Source organism: Ictalurus furcatus, chromosome 2 (genome assembly GCF_023375685.1).
Source record: "Ictalurus furcatus strain D&B chromosome 2, Billie_1.0, whole genome shotgun sequence".
In the NCBI taxonomy this organism is placed as follows: Eukaryota; Metazoa; Chordata; class Actinopteri; order Siluriformes; family Ictaluridae; genus Ictalurus; species Ictalurus furcatus.
This window is the reverse complement of record NC_071256.1, coordinates 31,286,142-31,303,157: the sequence shown is the minus strand read 5'-3', so window position 1 is coordinate 31,303,157 and position 17,016 is coordinate 31,286,142. Positions and strand designations below refer to the sequence as shown.

At 39.1% G+C, this 17,016-nt stretch overlaps 1 protein-coding gene across 2 annotated transcripts in view; it reads left to right on the top strand.

Annotated features, from left to right (window-relative positions):
- Positions 1 to 17,016, top strand: part of mrc2 (mannose receptor, C type 2) — a 50,321-nt gene that overhangs the window by 12,135 nt on the left and 21,170 nt on the right. For both annotated transcript variants that reach the window (XM_053614484.1, XM_053614493.1), the window contains exons 2-8: positions 2,320 to 2,748; positions 7,995 to 8,168; positions 9,061 to 9,225; positions 9,981 to 10,094; positions 10,339 to 10,482; positions 10,915 to 11,106; positions 11,191 to 11,345. In XM_053614484.1, coding sequence (XP_053470459.1) covers positions 2,320 to 2,748; positions 7,995 to 8,168; positions 9,061 to 9,225; positions 9,981 to 10,094; positions 10,339 to 10,482; positions 10,915 to 11,106; positions 11,191 to 11,345 — 1,373 coding nt within the window. The remainder of the gene's footprint in view (positions 1 to 2,319; positions 2,749 to 7,994; positions 8,169 to 9,060; positions 9,226 to 9,980; positions 10,095 to 10,338; positions 10,483 to 10,914; positions 11,107 to 11,190; positions 11,346 to 17,016) is intronic.

Here is a 17,016-nt window from a genome sequence, read left to right as displayed (position 1 = left end):
TACAGTTGGTCTTCCTTATGGTACCGTATACAGTTTTGGGTGTCTTTATTAAATTTTTTTACGAACGCTTCAAGTGCGGTTAATTAGTTGTCATGCTGTACATGCAAATAGACGACTGCTTGAAGCCGTGGGCTGCGTCCCAAACCGTGTACTTTCCGTATATATAGTAGCCGAGTTACATGTATTTCTCCTACTACGGGCCTATAGTAGGTAAGTACACAGTTTGGGACGCAGCCGTGCTCTCTTTTTTGCCATAAAACAGTTGAGCACTGCCGTGTGTGCACGTGACCTGTCATAAAATGCGGTTAAAACTCTCACACGATGTTTATAATGTGATTAAGGTGTTTACATGTCTGTAATACACTAAAACAGGAGTACTCCACATGTCTTAATTCGATTTGTGTTTACTTCGAGTATGACTTTAATCGGATTAAGGTAATTAAAAATTGCTGTTTACATGGTTGTTTCTTAATCAGAGTATTGTCTTAATCATGTTAATATTGTATTATTGTTGTCCATGTAAACGCATTGTTTGTTTGGTTTTGGGTTGGTGCCCCTCACTCCATCCCGTATTTTTGTCGCTCATTCCCGTTTTTTCCTCACTTGGCCTCAGTTTGGAATAACAGCTGTGTTTTTGTTGCTTCTCGGTTGACTGTCTCTCTTTCATCCTTTTTTGGCCTTTTTCATTCGGCATTATTTTTCTTCTTTATCCTATATCCAACATTTCTATTGCTCTGTCGTTGGCGTTCTTGTATTTTCTGTACTCCTTGTGTTACATTTTCAGAAGGAAATAGGAGAAGGAAAGAGTAAAAAAAAAAACATCTTTTGGAGCGGCTGTTGGGTTTGGCTCACAACATTCATTTTTCTCTGTGCTCACTGCAGCTCTAGATATGCAAATTTCCATGTCTGCCTCCCTTTCCTTTGCTATTTTACCTCCTGCCTCCTTCATTTTGTCATCCACACAGTGGGGGGAAATAAGTATTGGACTCGTCAACATTTTTTTAAGTCAGTATATTTCCAATGAGGCTATTCACATGAAATTTTCACTAGACATCAGTATTAACTCACGAAATCCGTAAATATAAAGAATTCACAACATGAAAGTCCATAAATAAAGCTATGTGTAATAAAAGTGGAATGACACAGGAAAAAGTATTGAACACGCTAAGTAAAAGCAAAACCCGCTGTCAACTGCAACCCTATTCGAGCCAATGAGATCTAATGTAGCTTGTTAATTTGCAACTCACTAACATTATAAAGAACGAGCCTAGCATATTGTCTGTGGACCAGTTCATGTGCATGTTCTCATGGCCACTATGTAAACCTCTGTAAATAAAATATTCTGTGATGTCCCTGATTGATTAATTCTAATTTTGGTATCAGTATCCGTATCAACGGGTACCAAAAACATTATCATACTCAGTCCAAAAAACTGGTATTGATGCGTTACTGCGTATTTTGTGTCAGTAATGTGACATATTCCAAAGCTAAGCTGTCAAGCAAATGAAAATGAAGGCAGTTTGAGAGTGCTGGATAAATGCTGACCACAAAACTTTCCACTGTAAAAGGCCACATCAGGTCATATTGAGATACTTTTATGAAAGAAACACAGACAGACACACACACACACACACACACACACACACACACACACACACACAAACACACACACACATTCACAGGCACAGGCATACACACATGCATGTGATGACCTGGAATTCATGGCTTTGACCGTGACATGGAAAAACTCGCAGTGAATCAGGTCACAATTACAAAAACGGGTATTTGAACCAGGGAGTGTTAAGGTTTTTCTGTACAACCCCAATTCCACAAAAGTTGGGACTCTGTGTAAAATGTAAATAAAAACAGAATGCAATGATTTGCAAATCTCATAAACCCATATGTTATTCACAATAGAACAATTTAAATATATCAAGTTTAAACTGAGGAAATGTACCATTTTAAGGAAAAAATAAGCTAATTTTAAATTTGATGGCCGTAACACGTGTCAGAAAAGTTGGTATTTTTATTTACATTTTACACAGAGTCCCAACTTTTTTTTGGAATTGGAGTTGTACATGCTCACTGTCTTGGCATGTGCTGAGCTATAAATTTTCAAAACAAAAAACGATTTAGAGCAACCATGTTGTCCAAATCAGATTTTTCCCACTGACTTGTTAGTTTTTTAGTTTTAATGACTGTACAGAGGCTATATCCATTAATGTGCATATTGATTGCCTTTCTTTTTCCAGATAATGATTTTTTTATTGACTTACTAGTGCTTTAATTAACACATCCTCTTCCTGTCTCCCTTCTCAGCACATGAGTCTGACTCCGACACGTTTGCCTTTTTCCACGAGGGGGTGTGGGGCTGTTTGGCCGTACGAGACCACGCGCTCTACCTCACAACATCCTGTGATGGTAATGCTCAGCTCTGGAAGTGGGTCACCAGGAATCGCCTCTTTAACATAGGCTCCTCCCTCTGCCTGGGTGTCAGAGTGGGAAATGGGAGTGCCTCGAGTGTCTTGCCTCGGCTCAGTGTGTACCGGTGTGACCGGGAACCCCCTCTGGTCCGGTGGTCGTGGAGCTGCAGCAAGTTCCTGGATGACCTCAGCACCTATTTACCCAATCCGACCCCACCCAGAGATGACCGTAACATCTCAGTTGCTTGGCCCACGCCAGCCGCTGGGAACACACGGTGGAGACTTTATGGTGACGAGCAGGACCTCTGTGCCAAAACGTACCGCGGTAAGACATACTCAGCCCTTGCTCAGGTATCTATGAGATAAACTTAGCAGACTAATTTGAATTAATTTTCACCAGGGCTATGAGACTAATAAGTACAGTGCCTTCCATAACCATGAACATTCCCACATTTTTTTTACATTTTGATTTACACAAAATATCTGTCTTTTGAATGTGCTTTTTTATTGTGACATAAAGGTTAAAAAAACAACAAAGCAGATGTACTGTGGGGTCAGTACTTGGTAGAACCACCTTTGGATGCAAGTCTTCTGGTATATGTGTTTACACATCTGGATCCTGATATTGTTTCCCATTCTTCTTGCCAAAATTGCTCAAGTTGTGTCAGATTGGATGGAGACCGCTGCTGAACAGCAATTTTCAAGTCTTGCCACAGATTATCAGCGGGATTTAGGTCTAGACTTTGATTGGACTATTCAAACACATTCTGGTTTTTGGGTTTGTCAGGGTAACTTTGGCAGAATGCTTAGTGCTGTTGGAAGGTGAACCTCTGCCCCAAAGTCAAGTCTCTTGCAGACTGGAAAGGTTTCTAGGATTACCTTGCATTTAGCTCCATCCATGTTGCCCTCAACCATGACCAGTCTCTGGTGATGAAAAGAATCCCCACAACATGATGCTGCCACCACCATGCTTTACTCTGGTTATGGTGTTTTCAGGGTGATGAGCACTGCTGAGTTTCAGCCAAACACAGAGCTTTTTTTTGCCAGAGCCAAACATGAAAACCTTATGCAAGCGCATGAATACCTTATGCAATAATTGATCAAGCCACAGCACCACCAAGCTGCCATTGTTGGGCACTTGAGCAAGGTTCTTAACCTTCTCTGCTCCAGGGGTGCAGTATCATGGCTGACCCTGCGCTCTGACCCCAAGCTGGGGTATGTGAAGAAAATAATTTCACCGTGCTTCTTCTTTGTCATCTGCTTTGCATTGTGAAAACAGCATGCCTAAACCATCACATTTGGCTTAAAAATTGTGTTAACTTACAGTGTGTTTTGGGGCAAATATATAAAGACTTATGTATAATAAAGGGGTTTGCAGTTTGCTAAACTAGTTGCTAAGCTTCTCTCATGCTGCTCTCATTCTCACTTTAGTTTTGTAGTTCCCATGCAGGACTTTGAAAGCAAATTTGTCTTTTCTTGTCTGGCATGAAAAACATGTCTTGACTCAGCAACTTCATTTGATGTAAGTGGAAAATTGTGTAAATTTTCACTTTTGACTGAAACGCACCATTAAATGAATTTGAGCAGGAGTACTAGTAAAATATAAATAACACATACAAAAACACCATGAAGCAGAATATAATGAGATTGATGCTGTTATAGGCCAGAAGATGATTGATGGCAGAGAGAATGTGAGTGCTGTCTTGATGGAGGTCTGGAGCACATCTGGGACTCTTTAGATCAGGATCTGTTTCATGCTGGCAGATTTGTAGCCAAGGGCAAGTCTGGCTGTGTACCAGAGAAGCAGCCATCTAAGAGAACGCATTGTGTTTGTAAACAGCAGATCAGCCTGGTGTGTGGCAGCTGCTTAGGTTTTAAAACTGCTGTATACGGTGTTCAATGAGTAATCCTCAAGACCCCATGAATTTCTGGGTGGGTCATTAAGACTATTGAAATTGGTAGAAAGTTACAACTTACGGGTTCTCTTGTTACAGTACTTGAGTACATGGTTCACTGTAACAGTATTTTTTTTAATGCAGTTAAATCTTTTACTTTTACTTTTATTACTTTTACTTGACTTTTTTTTTTTTACCTCAAATATTCAACTTTACTAGATTTATTTTTTTAAAATTACTTTTATAGAGTGAAAAAAAAAAAATGCATTTAACCCCAGAAGCTAATTATAAGACACTATGTGCATTTTTAAAATAATTCAGTTTCAAGAGCCAATTAAAATATCTTTAGTCTCAAGCTGTCACAAAATATGTTTATGTCTGAGCCAGTGATGACAGATGAACACCCCTGGTCCAATTTATTAGGTATCTTCAGTTTTAAATGCTTCAAGGAAAACATTCCGAAAGTGATGTGCACATTATGCAAATCAGGGTGAATTTCAGGGTGAAATACTGTTTTTACAACTGGACTTTTCTGGATATTTCTACTCAGCAGACTAGATATCATGCAAGAAAAATATGTTGATGGTTACAGATAACTGAGACACAATTTTGCTTTTAGCAAACCAGCATGCACATCTCACACAAATGTTTTCGATAATTCTGAGATCGGTTTCTCAATATGCGCAGTTTCACTATTAATTTCTCACTATATGTGCCAGATACAGCCCATAGATTGCAATATAGCAATTTGTCCCAAATAACAAAACTTAACTCTAATGATAATCTGAATAATAAAATATGCTATTTTAGCAGTAAATGAATAGTTAACGTTAAGTTCTTTTATTGCACTGGAGTCTTGATAAATTAAGCAAACCCCATTTACAAGGGGTTTAGAATGACCCAGGGTTAACTATTTCAAGTGTGAAAGGCACTTATATGCCCAAAAGTTTGTGGACACCTGACCAACGCACCCGTATAGTGTGTAAGAGGAATAAAACACTTCGGTAATATGCAGTTATTGGAAAATAATCAAGCCGACCTATCATTTATTATTTTACTCTATCAGCATGCCCCCTTATTTTTCAGTTAGAGCGATTGAATCCACAGCCTCATGCTTTTAAATTCATACCAATTCACTTGTTCACTGATTCATATGAAACTAAATGAAATCTAGACACATAGCCCTTGTTAAGGTCTGAATGTCTGTTGAATGTGAAAAAGTAGAGTCATCAGGATCTGGTACATTGTTCTCTGTTTATTCTCTTTTGTGTTTATATGGGCATGTGGAACAGCTTCTTTTAGAATAGATTTAATAGATGTAGATCTGTGCTTTGAGTGCTTTTAGCATTTCATTTGGTACAATTTCATCACAGGCACGACTATTTCAGAATGACATCTTTCACCACAGCACTTGGTCAAAATTACAGCTGTGTAGCATATAAAATGGAAAAAATAACAGAAGTGCCTGAGAGCCCTTGCTGAGATGAGAGACTGAACTTGGGATAACAATGTGATTTAATTGCAGACGGTAGAAAATTTTAGGGCTGCTGTGTTTCGTTGCGCTGTTCTCCCTGAATGTCTCGGATTTCTGTCAACTGGCATGAAACTCTTTGCTCCGTCCTGTCCTGCGATTCCTGTCGTCTGGTTCGCGGCGAGGCGGATGGAATGAATTGGAGTGTTTTCAAACCTGAGAAGGAGATGCCACCGATCTTAGTCACTGGGAGATTTTGCAGGCATGTGTGTGCTTCTGTCTGTGTGTGAAGGCACTGTGAAATTTTTTATGTCTGCCCCTGTTTTGTTTTTTTAAAGGAATACTCCAATATTCTTCCAGCCTAATATCCATGTTACACATCTGTAACATATGTGTGATTACCACAGACAACAAATCTGACATGTTTGCCTGTACTGAGAACAGCCTTGAATTTACTCGAAATTCACTTGTAACGAAAGTCGTCGAGTTTTATTAATAAATAAAAAAGTTTTATGCAAAAAAATATATTTTTTGTTAAATATTTAATGAATTCTTCAGTCAGTGTTTGAGCCTGTATCATTTGACCTGCTAGACTACTTTTTTTCTTTTTTAAAACATATACAAAGGCTAATTGTGTGTATTTGATTGCATATGGAAACCACAAAAACCTTTAGGTCAACATCAGATCAATTCCAGGGTGTCAAAAAATTCCAATCTGTATGGCCCACGTTTGATAAAACTGAGAAATTGTAGCAAAAATGTAGTATAGTAAAAATACCCAAATGTTATACAGTATTTGCTGAAATTATTAGATATGCAGCAGTTTGCACTAACCTGTCCCATCATGCACTACAGCACCTTGGAACAGATACCAGCAAACGCAACATGGCTGCTTGTGATGGAGGAGTGTTCCGGTCTCCATTTTAACCCTTTACTGCATGGCCATATATAAACTACCTAAAGGAAAAAATTTAAACACTATTTTAGATTAATTTTAAAAATTGTTGTTATTTAAACAAGTTTATATATTTTGAGTATTCTGTTAAATGGTGAAATGTAATTGTTGCCATATGGCATCAACATGCAGTAATGGAACTGTGGTATGTGCATTCATGAATTGAAACAGTCCGACATAGCAAAAAAAGACACTAGGTTTCTCTAATAGTATATTTACATCTTCTCACATTCAAAGTAAGAAGAACTGTTGTAACTTCAGATGTTTCGCAGTTGCAGCTAATTTTCTACAGTTCATGTTTCAAGAGAAAGAATTAAGAATGCAAGAGAAATCATTAAATAAGATACTTCACCCAAAACATGATTGGATCTCATTTTTGTATATATTTTGAGTGAGTAAATCCATCCACATACTTTTTAGAACTAATTCCTTTCTAGAAGATATAGCGTTTAACTTATTTAGAAGATATAATATGCTTACTAGGTGGCAAAAAACTCTGTAAATGCAGTAGTCTGGAAAATGCATTAATTGGAATTGTAATCGCATACATTTTGTATTATTTTTGACTATATGATACTTACCCGTCAATCATGCTGCAGAAATCTTTAACCTTAACACGACGATTCAGGTGTTATAACGTAGATATCTTTTTGAGGTCATAGTTTGAGAGGGAACACTGAACAGAAGAGCTGTATGTATTTGAATGTTTAGTTTCTTAGAATTTTGAGCTTTAGCTATTTTTTTTTTGTTGATAAAGTCACTGACTACACCTTTAGTTATAAAATGGTACAGTTTACAAGTTTTCTCATGTACAAATCCATTTAGAAGTATGTTTAATGTATTAATCTACTATTATGTGATATTATGTGATTTGAGACACAGTTTAAGAAAAGAAGAGAGAGCATGGACCAATGTCTTTAGGGCTTTAAAGTGACGTGGCACTGTTCAGCAGACCTGTGCACATGTACAAACATGAGTCCTTCTTGGAAAGGGCAAAAAAACAGTTTGCAATTCTTTCGCAATGTAATTATTTCTTTACTGGTGTACTCCATCAGCGTTGTTTATACTGAAAGTGTGTAATAATTTCCACTTACTGCTGTTGCAGCAACAGTTGACGTGTATTTGGCCACTCCTGAATGGCTAACTGAAACAAGAGATTACAGGCTGGAAAACAAGAAACATTCAGTAGCCCTAATACATGCAGGGATTTTTTTTTGTCAGATAATTATTCATTTCTCCCCTCTTCACAGAAATCTACACCATCCAGGGAAACTCTCACGGACACCCGTGTTACCTTCCTTTCCTCTATGATGGCCAGTGGTTCCACAACTGCACCAGTGTGGGGAGAGAGGACGGCCATCTCTGGTGTGCCACTACACATGACTATGGCAAAGATGAACGCTGGGGATTCTGCCCCGTTAAGAGTGAGTATACTCTGCTTATGATGTGGTATTAATTTTGCAATATATTACATTATGCCACAGCGTTGTTGCATTCTCAGATCTGATTAGTCAGATGGTATTGATAAATTTTCTGTAACATCAGCTCTGACAGGAGTTCCAGCTGCAAGAAAACAAACCACAAGTTTGTGCTCTCATTCTGATACATTCTTTTTTTCTATAGTAACAACTCATTCACAGGAACACCGTTGGCAGACGCTTCACATAAACCAAGGCTAATAATAAATAGATTTTTAAAATGTGCTAAAAATAAAAGTAATCTTTTATATGAAAAACTGTTCTGTAAGGAGGTGTTTATTTAACAATTATGGACCGAATCTCCAGTCTTGGTGATTTTCATAGTCTGTAAGTTTTCTGCCATTGGGAAGTCTTCAACACAGAAGACTTTGACCTTTAAAGAGCTGGCCAGATTGGACTGACAGTTTCCAAACAAGTTATCTCAAACTGGAATCAAGTTAAATGCCATTAGTCTGAAATGACGTGTTTCTCTGGAAACTTTGTGTATTGCTCTGCAATTTTTACTATGTCTGTTACTGTGGTGCACTGTAGTTACTGGAATTTTCTTCTCATATTAACACATGTACATTCATTTACAGACAATCTTAAGGCTGTTCCAACGTTCTGGCAGCCCTGGTGAAAATGGAAATGCATCCTATTTTTAAAAACAAAAACAAAGATGTCTATCATTCTAACCATCGCTTCTATTTGCAAAAACTGAGCCAAAACAAATACAGACAAAACTGTGCATAATTCCTCCTGTCTAACACCTGGACTGTTTTTATTCATGTGACTCACCAGCTGGCATTTCAGTAGTTTGGCACAGTGAAAACATGCCTGTTTCTGTCTCTGTCTCTAGGTGCGGACTGTGAGACATTCTGGGACACAGACTCTCTGACGAATAACTGCTACCAGTTTAATTTCCAGGCCACTCTGTCATGGGAGGAGGCACACACCAGCTGCCAACAGCAGGGGGCAGAACTGCTGAGCATCACCAAGGTGGAGGAGCAGAGCTTTATCAACGGTGAGCAAGAGAAAGAGAGAGAGAGAGGGGTGATATGATTATGATAATGGAGGCAAGGTTCAACCTCAACCTTTTCAGGAATCTCAGGAACTTTTTCATGAGTTTGCATGTTCTCTTCGGGGGTTTCCTCTGGGTACTTCGGTTTCCTCCCCAGTCCAGAGACATACATTGTAGGCTAACTGGCATTTCCAAATTGTCTGTAGTGTAATTGTCCGATTGTGCCCTGCGATGGGTTGGCACCCCATCTAGGGTGTCTCCCACCTTGTGCCCCAAGTCCCATGTTATAGGCTCCAGGCTCCCTGTGACCCTGTGTAGGACAAACTGTAGAGAAAATGGATAGATGGATGGATGTTTCTATTGCTGGATCTGTTTAGAGTCCATGGTGCTAGTCAGAATTGGTCATGTGAAGCACAACTACGAAACAAAACGTAACAGCTTTGAATTTTCTTCTTTATAGCCATAAACTCACTACAATCACTAATGCTTAAACATTAAAAGGTAAGTGGTGTCACTATTCAGCCATGTTAGATGCTTATCTGGTCGTTTTTAAGCAAGGGATTTTATCTAACTGGACTTTTACATATTTTAGTTGAATACCCCTGCCTTATATCTTTAGTTCCTCAAAAGGTTCCTGAACATTGGGGGAAATGCACCTTATGAAAAACTAGGGATTACAAAGAAAGTCATATGTTAAGGATTACTTGTTTGTGACTAAATATATAAATATATTGTGTGAATATGTTATATTCCTGCAGGTTTTCTCACTGGTTACAGCTCCACTCTGTGGATGGGTCTGAATGATCTGGACCTCAACGGAGGCTGGCAGTGGTCTGACTCCGCTCCTCTCAAATACCTCAACTGGGAGACAGGTGAGAGGAACCCTGCCAGCAAAGCCACACCCCTTAGAACACATGCTCATGCACATCTCTAGAGTGGAACAATGGCACGATTCATTTACTAATTACTGTGAATTTAAAAGCCAATGCTGACTCACTGTGACTTAAAAGGATCGGTGAGAAACCCTGCCTTTTCTTTTGCCGTCTGTGAGACTGCAGGTAATCGTCTGGATCAGGCAGAACTGATTCGAATAATGCTTGTGTGTGTATGTTGTAGACCAGCCAAACCACGAGGACGATCAGAACTGTGGCGTGATCCGCACCGAGAGCTCAGGGCGCTGGCAGAACAAAGAGTGCTCCATGGCTCTGCCTTACATCTGCAAGAAACGGCCCAATGCCACCCTTGACCCTTTCACCACAGGTGTGTATTTCTATGTAGTTTAAAAAAATTCTACCAATTTAGTCATGGCCATTTCCCACACATCAGGCAGCTCTCCCCTGTCACACGGCTAGGAAGGGCATAGGCTAAGCCAGCAGACCGCATCCTTTTGAACTGCTGCCTATGCAACTTGGAGGCAGTGTCGCACATTTGGAGGATCCATAACTTCATAGACGCCCATGATTGGCTAGTGTCTCTGTTATTGTTAGGGCAGAGAGACTACGTCAACCCTCCCTCCCTGAGAGCTCGGCAAATTTTGCTCTCTTGGGCTCCCAGCCACAGATGGCTGCATGGGATTTAAACTTGTGATCTCTGGAGGATAGGGTGAACGCTTTTCTGTTGGGCAACCCATGTTTCTCTGTATTTGTTATGCATAGACCATGCATTTTTTTCCTGATGTTTATACGTTTTTAGACTCATGGACAGACGATGGACGGTACCAGTGTGATATCGGCTGGCAGAACTTCCAGGCAGGCTGCTACAGGCTGAGCTCAGACAAGCAGAATTGGATTCACGCTGAGAAAAACTGCCAGAAGATGGACGCCCACTTAGTCAGCATCCACACACTGCCAGAGCTGGAGTTTATTAATATGCACATGAAAAGAGGTGCAAAAACATACACACATACTAACGCAAACAATCATTTTCAAATTGCTGAAGTGTATAAGTGCATTTTTCTTGGATTGTCAGATGTAGAAGAGTTGTGGATCGGGCTGCACGATACCGCCATGCAGATGAATTTTGAGTGGACGGACAGCACGCCTGTTATCTTCACATTCTGGCACCCATTTGAGCCCAACAACTTCCTGAACACGCAGGAAGACTGCGTCATAATGTGGGGTCCTGTGAGTTTCAGCTTTACTTGTACTTGGTACTGGAGAGTCATTCAAAACATGCTAAATATTCATCTCCGTCATAGAACTTCACCAATTCAACAGTTGTACACAATTTTAATTTGTTTATGCAGAGCATCCACCATAAAAGTCCATGTGTTGAAAAAAAGTTAATATATGAGATGGAACACATTAACCACTGTTCGAGTCTTGCAAATAGGAAATTATACCATGGTCTGTCTGAATATTCGATTCTAATTGTCTTGAAGGTGTGCGTTTAAACCGTGTAATGCACAGGTGGTTCAAGTCAGTTTAATCACCGTTCTGAATTAATGTGCTGCCTGAAAACAGTTGTAATCCTAGTAACATACAGTGACAGTTGCATACAGTAGTTAAACTCACAGCTTTATTATTAGTAGAGACGTGGTAATGCACAGACACGGTAATTCACACACACTATCTCTCTCTCTAATAACTATTTATTATAATTCATTCAAATAAATGTAATCTTATTACACTACTTTATGTCCATGTCTGATTTAGAACAGACGGAATTCTAGATCTAATGACCCGTATTGTCACGATTTAGAGGCGGAGACATATGCAAGTGCAGATTTTCAGTTTTAATGAATACCTAAAACAAAACACAAAACAAGAACTATAAACAGGCAGCAAAACATTGCGGCAAGGATCAAACATTAACAAAGACCGTGAATACAAAGACCATGAATACAAAGACAAACCGACAGCAACAAAAGACAACCGCAAGACCAGGAGTGCAGTGCAAACTGTGGCTATATACACATGTGCTCGTTAACATGAACGTGATTCAGGTGCCGGTGGTCATGTGACCGTGATGCAGTGAGGTGCAGTGGCTGCTTGGAACTGTAGTCCAGAGTTCCTTCTCTGATATACATGACACGTATATAAAATAACTAATGAAAATTTACCTTTATTTGTATCCTTTCAGTGAAATTTTGCACTGCTGACATGATTGACATCTTTAATTGTCAGTGCTGGCAATCGACCATGGTATAAGCAGGATAATCCATGGCTAGCTGGGTGTTACATGATTTTTATGCACATAGTGCATTAAAATCATGTAATGCACACCTAGCCGTGAGTTATCCCTTACTCAATCAACACCTTCTGGCCAATCAGAATTGAATAGTAATTTAGCAGTAATTAAACTGTTGTCTCACAATGTTCTTAGCATTTGCTTACACAAAGTTCCCAGGAAGACTAAGAGTAGCAAAATGGAACTGTTTTATGTTAACATTTCTACAAGTAAAATGTAACAAGCGTGTGTAGGAACGTTACAAAAAACATTCTCAGAACACACAAAAAACTTTGAACATTTTAGGAACCAAAAACCCAAAATTATTTGATACAAACTTTTGATTTGTGTCAACACTGCTTTTTTTTTTCAAGCATCCCAAAAGTCATAGTTGATACTGTGGTGATTTTTACTCATTTTCTTAGTTTATTTGTAGAAATCTTGGAGAGCACTTTGAAGGCAGGTCATTAAACAGAAGACTAAATTCAAACCATAAGATAATGGAACCAAAATGAAAGCTAAACAAAATAAAACATTACAGCAAGCATTTACAATCACACACAGCTATGTTTATTGTGAAAGGGCCCAGTGTAATAAGAGAACCCAGTTTCTGAAGTCTATTCAATGTACGTGTAACATGAAGTATTTACAAAACAGCTTAAAAAGTGTTTCATAGAGCATGTGATCTTGATCCTATGAACATTTTAAGAAATTTTGAACTAGCAAGTGCAGTGTGGTTGTATGTCATTCGATTTCATTTGCTTCATCTCACTCAGGTGTTATCATAAGAAAAGGTATGAGTGCTAAACCCAATTAACTAACCTTAACCGTCATCTTTTTAATATGACTTGAGTTTCAAATTTGCAAGTGTAGAGGTAAACAAACAGAAAAAAAAATACATACTAAAACATGAATAAATGCGTTTTCAGACTCTTTTTAAAGAGTCTGGTATGTTGTCTGGTAGAGACAACAACTTTTGCAATTTATTTTAGTATGTGATTTAAAAGACTCACCATGGTAAAATGACGTACCTCACCACGATAAAGTGTGCACTAATATCTGAGCTGAGCACAGAGTAAGCCGGTCTGAGGTGAGCCACAAAGCCAGATGTTAGGTCCAGTGCTATAGTAGTAGTTAATATCCTCAGACGTGCTCTCTATTTCTACTAGTCTAACTAGATCCCTGGATTTCTACTACACTGCGTAGTATAGTTCCAACATACCTGAATATATTATTCTCGTGCTGGTATATGTCTTAGTTCTCTGGGTCAGTAGTGTTACATTTAAGGTGGATGTGAACTTTGCAGGGCTGGATAGGTTCAGGTCTGAGCAGAGGACTGGGTCAAGAGTGTTTATTAGGAAAAATCCAAGAAATGTATTCAAAGTACATGACAGGCCAGTACATTCTCATATACATAAAATATCAGTCAAGGGTTGTATGTGGCTCTCTGTAATGTCTTTTAGATCACTTAAGCTTTTTAAACCTTCAACTTATTTATTTTCATTGCATATCAATAAAAATCAAGTAAACCGTGTAAATTCAGTCATAAACTAGCATCTTCACAGCTTCCTCTTGCTTTATAGGCAATAACCTGTGTACATATTATTATATAACAGACTAAATCACATAAAACATAACATTTTGTAGTTTTCAATTATATACTGTACATATCAGCTGGAAATACAAAACGTTATAGCTCTTACAAGGGCCAAAAACCAGGATAAACATCCAGAATACTGAATTTAGGAAAACTGGAATCTGTTAAGAATAGAGCAGTAACAATGACCCATATTTTGCAAAACCAAAAGGGAAATAATCAGCTGCAGGTGAATAATAAAGTAACAGAGAATGAGACCTGCTGTTACTCTGCTGTTTTCAGTATTAGCTTTTAACCAAAAACCGCACCCCAGGACTTCCTGTCAGTAGTTCAGAGGTCTAAACCCAGATGGCATCCGAATGTGGGCCACTTCAGGCAGTGTTGCGGCACTGCTGGCCTTCTTTTGGCTCGGACAAAATGGATATGAACCTCAAGTGGCCCACATGTAAAATAGCAAATATGGCTCAAATATTCCTAATCACAAGTGGGCCTTTTTTAGGCAAAGATGAAGTGCTCACGGCAATGTGTAATCTGGATGTGACCCTAAAGCGGCCTATGTCGTAAATAATGAATATGGCCCAAATATCACGAAACAAAACGTGGGCCACCTTTGGCAAAAATGTGGCACAAGCAGCATCGCTGTGGCTTGCTTGTGGCCCAAATCTGGCAAACAGGAGCGGACCACCCAAGTGCCATCATTCCGGATGAAAGTGTCAGGCGTGGGCCGGATCTGGGCCATAGCGATGTTGCTAACTGGGAAGGGACACCAATGAGACCAAATCTTTCAGCCTGATCAACAAACCTGATGAAATCATATGTTATGTGTTTGTGGTGTATGGAATGCTTACTTCTTTGTTGTGGCCTGACTTCCTCCAGCATGATTTACAGCATCCACTTAGGCCCGAATCAAGATAAGGCCAACTTTTGTTTCAGCACTAAATCAGCACTATGTAAATGGCATGGCCTTACCATTATTGCTCCAATCCATAAGCAATAAAAAGAAAAAGTTTTGTTTTCTCTGATTCTCAATTTAATATTCAGTAGATTGCGCTATGGTTTGCTTGTTGTTTTGCAATAACTGGAACACCATCTAAACCTGAAAATGGAATTTCACATCTTACATGCTGGTAGGGATGTCACGATACCAAAAATCTAGTAGTCGGTACCAATACCACCAAAAGTACATGATACTCGATACCAAAGTCGATACCACGGTGTGGTATAAAAATAAAATTAAATAAATTAAATAGAAAAAACTCTCCTGGAGGACATCCTCCTCTGGCTGATACCGGCAAAGGGGGGGCGGGGGGGCGGGGGGGGCACACCCCTTATACTCTGAATGCAAGCATTAGTTTAAATTCACTGATATGGTGGCAGGCCAACACGATTTATTAAAAACATGAACATTTGAATAATTATTAGTGGCATTAGGCTACATTTATCTGACAGGACACGGGCTGAATGGTGATGCATTGTGGCCCATTCGGAGGTAGTTTATAACACTGCAATGTGTTAGCATCATTAACAATTAACTGGCTATCGCAAACATTACATGGAGCATAACGTTAGCTGGTTTCACGGCTACAATGCCAGCTGCCTCAAATAAATATAATATAGGACCGTCTTCCAGGTGCTTCCTCGCTTTGTTTGAAATGACCGATAGCATCAGTTGCACACCGGAAACCGATACGAGCTTTCCTCTCTTTTCCTCTCAACGACTCGGGCGGAGCTAAACTTGATAAGCTAAGCTAATCTTCTGTAGTTTTTCCCGTGTGCTTGTAGGCGTTCTTCTTCTTCACCACTTGTGGACCGACTAAAACACTTGCCCGTATTTGCTGCCCCCATCAGGTCCGGAAGAATTGCAACCTCGGTACTTCCGGTACGAACGCTACTGCAGAAAAACAAGTACCGTCCTGTTTTAAGAATGTTGGTACCGACTTGGTGCCAAAGTATCGGTTCTAGTGACATCCCTACATGCTGGTACGCTTTTGTAACCAAAAGGTAGAAGGTGCCCAGATAAACATAATACCTGTACAAGTCGTTGCGTATTATCAACTTCATCTGTGTGAAAAAATGAACAGATCGCCTGATAAAATGAGCACCTGAAGGAGTTTAATGCAAAATATGTTTGCGGCTACCATCCTGCTTGAAGAATTCTGTCTTAAAGGTGTATTAAAGTGTATTTCAACCTGATGTGTTTTAACTGCAGTTGTAGTGCATGGGCAATTACCACAGTCAGGAATTTCAGAAAACCACAATCAACCAAAAACTCACTCATAATGGAAGTCTAAGGGGCAGATATTAAAATCAGTATTTTAAAATGAAATATGTGCAAATACAATATGCTAAAACTGTTACATTCAAACAAGAAACGTCTTGCCGAGGTCAAATAATCTTACCAAAGCTGTTCTTAAGGAGATTTATTCTGTCCACTTTTTACAGTCTAACACATTATGATGTAAAATCCTTTGAATTATTAATGCGACCGTGTTTGATCAATGCTGGCTGAAAATCACAACATATTCTACCTTCTGAAAAAAGTCAGATATTTCTCTTCCAAAAAAAATCTCCTTTCACTGAAGAATTCACAGAATCTTTCGACTGAAATACGCTTAACACAATGTTTTGACAGAATTGAACAACTCTTAAACCTATTATATTATATGTACGTCTATTATACATTGTTTCCGATGTATATTGTTAATGACCTTCATTATTATTTCATCATTGTCTGTGCTGCTCACTCATTAAGCACTTTGTTAGGAATTCTATACTAATACTGGGTAGGCCTCCCTTTGCTCTCAAAACAGCCTCAGTTCTTCATGGCATGGATTCCACACGATGTTGGAAACATTCCTTTGAGATTCTGGTCCATGTTGACATGCATCCTGATGATTGCATCATGCATTTCCTGCAGATTTTTTCAGGTGCTCTTTCATGCTGTGAATCGCCCGTTCTACCATATTGCAAAGGTGTTCTATTGGATTTAAATCTGGTGACTGGTCAAGCCACTGAAGACCACTGAACTC